General features: G+C 40.1%; 1 protein-coding gene across 5 annotated transcripts in view; it reads left to right on the forward strand.

Moving 5' to 3' along the window:
* Positions 1 to 6,641, forward strand: part of nlgn4xa (neuroligin 4 X-linked a) — a 93,467-nt gene extending 86,826 nt beyond the window's left edge. For all 5 annotated transcript variants that reach the window (XM_062445572.1, XM_062445573.1, XM_062445575.1 and 2 more), the window contains one exon: positions 5,747 to 6,641. In XM_062445572.1, the coding sequence (XP_062301556.1) occupies positions 5,747 to 6,641 (895 nt within the window). The remainder of the gene's footprint in view (positions 1 to 5,746) is intronic.
* The last annotated feature ends 280 nt before the right edge of the window (positions 6,642 to 6,921 follow it).

Below are 6,921 nucleotides of genomic sequence, written 5' to 3' on the forward strand. Positions count from 1 at the left end.
AATCAAGTCTTCTATGTTTCAACGTTACAGTGTTTTTAGTGGCAAAGTCTTTTTGTTACTATACTTCCAGCACAGCTCAACAGGGAAACACAAAGAGGGAATATTGATGCTAAAAAGACTGTAAATGTGTCAGATATCACTTGATATGACTAACTCAAACTGCTGAAGCTGAATAGAAGCTGATCATCAACTTTTTAAATGACACACTGTGGATTTAGTCCTCCATCACTTCCATTGAAAGCACATTTGAAGGAGATCTTTTAATAGTCAGTATGAACAGGAGGAATTATTGCAGTGATGAACACCTCTTAATGTTCATATGACAGTGAAAGATTGTAAACCCATCCTTTAAACTAATGGAAGTCTAAAGGCTAAGAACTTAAGTGTCTCTTTGGCAATATGCAAAAAAACGTTTTTCTCTTAAAATAACCATCACAAGTTTCAACAGTTCAATCTTATTTATAGCACCTGTTTTACATCAGACAGACTTCAGAGTGAACAATAATATTTCAAAAGTACTCTAGATGTAAAACAGAGACAAGGTCCGTCATATGTATAGTATATTTTGGAATTGTGTGAAACCAATTTTGGTATTTATTAGAGATACAACCAAGAATATTACAGGGTTTTATTCACCTTTCATATCCAGAAACATCAATATTACCCTTTCAAAGCATGAAGTGTGATTTATTAAAAATGGCCCTGGCTTTAAACTAATATTGGTGCAACAGTTGACAACATCATTGTAGCTAGGTATAGATTTTTAAATGCGTTATTGTTAGGCATCATATGTTCACAATACTGCTTATCAAAGTTTTCAGTAAAGATAGTTTTGTGGACTCGAGTTTGAAAGATATGTCCAATACTAGATACTAGACAGCAAAGGTAGAAAGGAGGTGTTGCATTTTGAGAAATGAAGGTGTTATGATGGTTTGATGCACTCTAGGGCTTAGTTTCTACATTCCTTATTGACACGACTAGTATGTAGGATCAAAAACTCTTGACTGAAGAAACCAATGAATCCTGAACACTGTCGATAACGCGCTCCCTTTATGAATGTTTCAGTCCTTCAGACCGTCCATCGGGTCAGGGTCTCGCTTACAAAACTGTCTAGCAGAGATAGCAAACACAACAGCGCCTAACTTTTACATTTAAGACTGAAAAAGTCAGCAGTCCATGCTTTTACCATAAACATTTACAGCTGATCTGGTGTCAATTGGCACGAGGTAACACTGAATCTATTACAGCTCAATCAAGTACACAAAAGCATCTGTTCCATCACCCTGGTGACACATATTTCTTCTGTGAATTCTCAGTCTTCATACACCTGTCAGACTGAGGGGAGTAGTACCGATTTAGAAGATCCACCTATGGCAAGAGTCACTGCTATTATCAACAGCTTGGATGCCTGATAAAAAACATATGCAGGCAAAGCATGTATTTTTGCAGTTCAGTGAGCATAAAAGGCCTCGATCGTTGTCTTTTTCAAGGCAAATTCAGGAGCCGAGGAATGGCATATTGTTCCAGCATATGTTAGCGCTGAGATGACAGGCCTTAAGTGAAACCCTACCACATGTTGGCAGTGCCTTATGTATGGTTCCATATGTAGCCACCAGTTGGAGGGCAGACCTTGTATTATAAAGTCCAACCTTTTGTAATTAGAGAGCTACATTAGACTAAGACACAGGTGTAGCAGTGTGCATTTTGGACTCTAGTATACCGTTTGATCTATATTAACAAAATAGACTAGAACAGTATTATAATGTCACTGTTAAAGGGGTTTATGATGTTTTGTGAGATGTTCCCCAGAAATATAAATTCATGTTTTTGCTTTTGCAGTTTTAAAATATTGTAAATAAGCAACATTTTCACTGAATATTTTAATATGTAAAGTCCCCCTCCACTCAAAGATGTGGTTAGATTATTGTTACATCACTCTGATGTTTGACTTTCATTGTGCAGAGTTTGAGACTAGAGGACTGTTTTCAAATGTTGAAGGGGAAAGGTATTTCTATGACCATCTTAAATCTGATGTACATAAGCAGGATCATCACAACTACAGGTGGGGGAAAAATTGAAGGAAAAACTGGTTTCTGGAATGGTTTGGGTCCACCTATCCCCTTAAAGGGAAAGGTCACTAAAAATCAATACAAAGTTGTTGTGAGTGATCACCTTTATCTTATGATGAAACATTTCCTGATGGGCGTGGTCTCTTCCATCCATAGGACACAAGGGATCACTGAATGGTTTGATGTTTATGAAAATGATGTGAATCATATGCTGTGGTCTTCACAGTCACCAGATCTCTACACAACTGAACACCTATGAGATGTTGGACTGGTGTGTTAGACAGCGCTCTGCACCACCATCATCGGAACACCAAATGAGGGAATATATTTTGGAGGAATGGGAATGGTGTTCATCCCTCCAGCAGAGTTCACAGACTGTAGAATCAATGCCAAGGCACACTGAAGCTGCTCTGGCAGCACCCTACTGAGACACTTTATGTTGCTTTTTTTCCTTTCATTTATCCACCGTCTGTAGTTTGTTTTAGCTAATTATGCTCCTATATGCAACTTACACAACTGATATGGAAACATGAAGCTTTGAGAGCATCTCTGGAGAAAATCTTAAAGTTCAGGAGATCTCAAAAAATGATAATGACCAACGACCAATGTGTTTTTATATGATCAATTCTGACACAAAGGAGCCAGAATTGGAATAGGAGCCAATTTTCAAGTGAGAGGTAATTTGAAATATAACTTTTTCAAACCATATTTATCCATAAGAGGAGTTTGTTGTCAACTTAAAGTAGGTCACACCATTTCTCAGTTCAGAACACTCTCGCTACTACAACCTGACCGCTAGCTTATGGTGCCTAATTCACGGCCACAGAGGCTGCTGTTTAATAAGATGTTGTAGTTTTGTAGGATATGCATAATTTGTGGTACATTTATACGTTACTTACATTTTTACCTTTAAAATGATATATAAGAGATATACTTCGATCATGAGAAGAATGAACCATTGGATCAATAAACAGTCTTATGTGACTATGAAAAGTGTGTCCAAAAAGACTTCCAAAAATAATTCAGGATATATGTAAAGTATATAAAATGACAAATATTTTTTTAGAAAATATAAAGATATATCTTCAGTAATCATAGTGTTAATCAAAGAGAGCATGCACAGTAAGATACAAAGTTTTATAAAGCCTTGTAATTGATATGATATAAATTGAATAATGTTATTGTCTGTTGACTACATTAAAGACTGATGCTCTGTAGTACAACAATAAATATAATGTGATGAAGACATTCAAGCTTTAGCACAGGCATTATTGTTATTATACATTTTTTCCCACAACTACTGCGACAGTATTTACAATATTTAATTACTTACAAACTAATTAAATCCCTGCTTTTTTTTAATATGATTATTCTATATAAACAGCAAAGGAAGCATTATTCTCATATGCTGTATTCACAAAAACGTATTCAGGATATGCAAAAATAAAGGTCCACATCCACTGCAGGAACTTTTCTCTGGGCTGGGAACCAATCTGCAATTTCAGCCAGAGAAAATAAGGTCTAAGTTTATTTCCTCAGTCATAATTCCTGGTGTCAAAAAGTCCCAGATTTGCAGGTGGTACTTTCAATAGCCTGTAAAACAATCAGGACAGCAGCAACTTATGTGCAGCTTCATTCACACAATAAACAGTACTGAATAATGCTTAACATATTCCTTTTGATTTCATTGATGGTAAAAAGTTGAACAATAAAGCTTCTGTAGACATGGTGGTAAACAAACAGGAATGCACAAAATGTCCCTGAGTTCTTTGGCTTCATAGCTCTTGGAGCTATCTGGTCATGATGACTATAAAAGGTGCACATAGTCACTGCAGGATGATGTCGTCTTAGCCCACAGTGAAGGAATGTGGAGCAATATGAGTTTCAGTGGGGTGTTATTGAGTCTGTATTGACTGGTTGACTAGCCACTTGACACACTGACATAATCACATAACTGCTGGTATAGCAGTGTGTTAAGTTACAATGGATTTTTTCATTCTACTATTTAAGTCAATATATTATATTTGGTTTATAGAATATCACATTTCAATTATCAAATTCCTGTTCTATGCCTGGTTTAGATCCTTTCAAACCAACATCAGCTAGCTTAACAGTGTCTATAGGGATCAGGTGTGATGACTCTGCACGAGTGACGCAGATCTCAGGCAATATGAAATCCTCTTCAAACTGGGAACTTTATGGGATGTTTGTCGATTTACTTTTGCTGCCTATGAAAGCAGTCACTGCCTTATGTACATACTATAAAATAAATTACCATTGGAGAAAAAAAAGTAGGTATTTTGTCACTTTCACGGTAAGTTTAGGTGTTAGTTGGTTAGCAAAATGTATCTGTAACCCTAACCCTAACCCTAACCCTAACCCTCTTTTACCATCATTTTGTTACGAGGTGACTAATGGGGACAATTTTTTGAAAAATTGGTCCTGTATTGAACAAGAGCGTTGCAGCTGGCATGTAATGTAATCCAGAGCAATAACCTCCCCGTCAATGTATGTCCACTAAGAGTGTTTGTTTTTGCTACTGACAGGCTCAGATTGTCATTTTAAGTGTCTGACACCATTGTGGAAAGACACATACAGATAAATCAATTTTTTTTCTTTACCTTTCACTTGGTTTGGTCTGTTTGTTATTGTGTCTAACCAAGTCTGGCTCAAGGAGATGTCTCGTTCTGAAAATGACACTTCTGTCATGCAGCTACCAAATAAACTCCAAAGGAACCAGAGCTGCATGTCACACAAGTTGTGCTTGTTGTGCACATACATAACACATCCTTATTCCTATGTTTATAATAGATAGAACCCACACAACAATGCACATACACATAACCACACACAACCTTTTCAGGCCCGAACACAAATACACCCTCACTGATTGTCTCTCATACAGAGGCAGGAGTTCATCAGTGTTCCTTGATGGCCCCCAAGATGCAATGCGTGACTCAAGATGAGTCTTTCCTATTCAGTATTCAGATATACACCCACCGCCCACCACTCACACACACCCACCAACACACACACACAAACACTCCAGTGTGTCGGCTCCAAGGTTGTTGTCTAGCCTTCACTCCCCCTACCTCTCTAAAGTTAATGAAATCTCTCCCACCATGTCGCTAGAGAGGCAGCTCTATTCCAAACTCCCCAAAAAAGGAATACACAGACTAACGATGAATATCAAGAAAACGTGACAACAGACCAAGAAATGTGTCATTGGTGTACGAAAGACTAAGAACATTTTGTCAGCTCGAGCATTCAAATTCTGAGTCACCTCGAAATGCATTAGCTTTGAACAGAGGGAGCGGAAAAATGGAGTAATGACTCATCTGGAAATGTCACAAAATGAGTTTTAAGTGAATCTAATGGACAGTTACATTGTTGGGTTGTATTATCGTGCTGCTTTAAAGTGATTTGAAGCAAAAGACAATTTAAAGTGTCACATAAAAATCTACTTTTTAAATTGGGTCATTATGTTTTAAATGTTGATGAAGGTGCATGTAATATTTAGTGTGAGTTCTGATATCTTTTGTTCATTCAAGCATGTTTAATCTCAACAAATTTGAGAGAGATATATTGTATTTTACATTATATTGTCCTGCCCTACACTATCTCTTAGGCTGGGATAATTTGATTTCATCTTCTCTTGTATGTTTTGTCTCTTCCAGGGACCCGAACCAGCCAGTTCCACAGGATACAAAGTTCATTCACACAAAGCCCAACCGGTTTGAGGAGGTAGCCTGGACCAAGTACAACCCCAAGGACCAGCTCTACCTTCACATTGGCCTCAAACCTCGAGTCCGAGACCACTACCGCGCCACCAAGGTCGCCTTCTGGCTGGAACTGGTTCCGCATCTCCACAACATAAATGAGTTTTTTCAATACGTATCCACCACCACCAAAATACCTCCGCAGGACACCACGCCGTACCCCTACACCAAGCGATTCCCGGGCAAAAACAACTGGCCCTCCACCACCCGGCATCCAGGAGTCCCACCTGCCAACACCAAGCAGACCACCGACCAACGCAAGAGTGGCGACCTCACTGATGAGTCGACGGTGGTGATCGAGACCAAGCGGGACTACTCCACCGAGCTGAGCGTCACCATCGCTGTGGGAGCCTCCCTGCTCTTCCTGAATATCTTAGCCTTTGCTGCACTCTACTACAAAAAAGACAAGCGGCGGCATGAGTCCAACCGGCGCGTCCCCACCCCGCAGCGCAACTCCGCTCCAACCAACACGCCATCCACCGCCAATGACGTGGCCCACCTGCAGAGCGAGGAGCTGATGTCACTGCAGATGAAGCAGCAGCAGCTGGAGCATGAGCACCACCACGAGTGCGAGTCGCTGCAGACCCACGACACGCTGCGTCTCACCTGCCCACCCGACTACACCCTCACCCTGCGCCGGTCGCCTGACGACATACCCCTGATGACGCCCAGCACCATCACCATGATCCCCAACTCGCTGGCTGGCATGCAGCCTCTGCACAACTTCAATACTTTTGGTGGCAGCCAGAACAGTACCAACTTGCCCCACGGTCACTCCACCACACGGGTATAGCTCCGCTGGGACGGGATGGAGCCGGATTCCCTCTGGATCCGCCAGGTCACCTTGCAAAGGCAAATATGAGTGACTGACTGTGTGAAGCACAGACTCCAAAGTCTCAGCAGATGTTATTTTGCTACCATGCCTTCTTGAAAAGTATATACATTATAGGTGATTATGAACCCATGAAAATATAAAAGTGAATGTTACTACAGTAATAACTCTATCTGGAGCTAAGCTTCATGGAAGGTTTTCGCGGAGTTTTACCAAAAGAAAAGGCAACCAGGGGATGACT

The sequence above is a fragment of the Scomber scombrus genome, chromosome 24 (genome assembly GCF_963691925.1).
Source record: "Scomber scombrus chromosome 24, fScoSco1.1, whole genome shotgun sequence".
Taxonomy (NCBI): domain Eukaryota; kingdom Metazoa; phylum Chordata; class Actinopteri; order Scombriformes; family Scombridae; genus Scomber; species Scomber scombrus.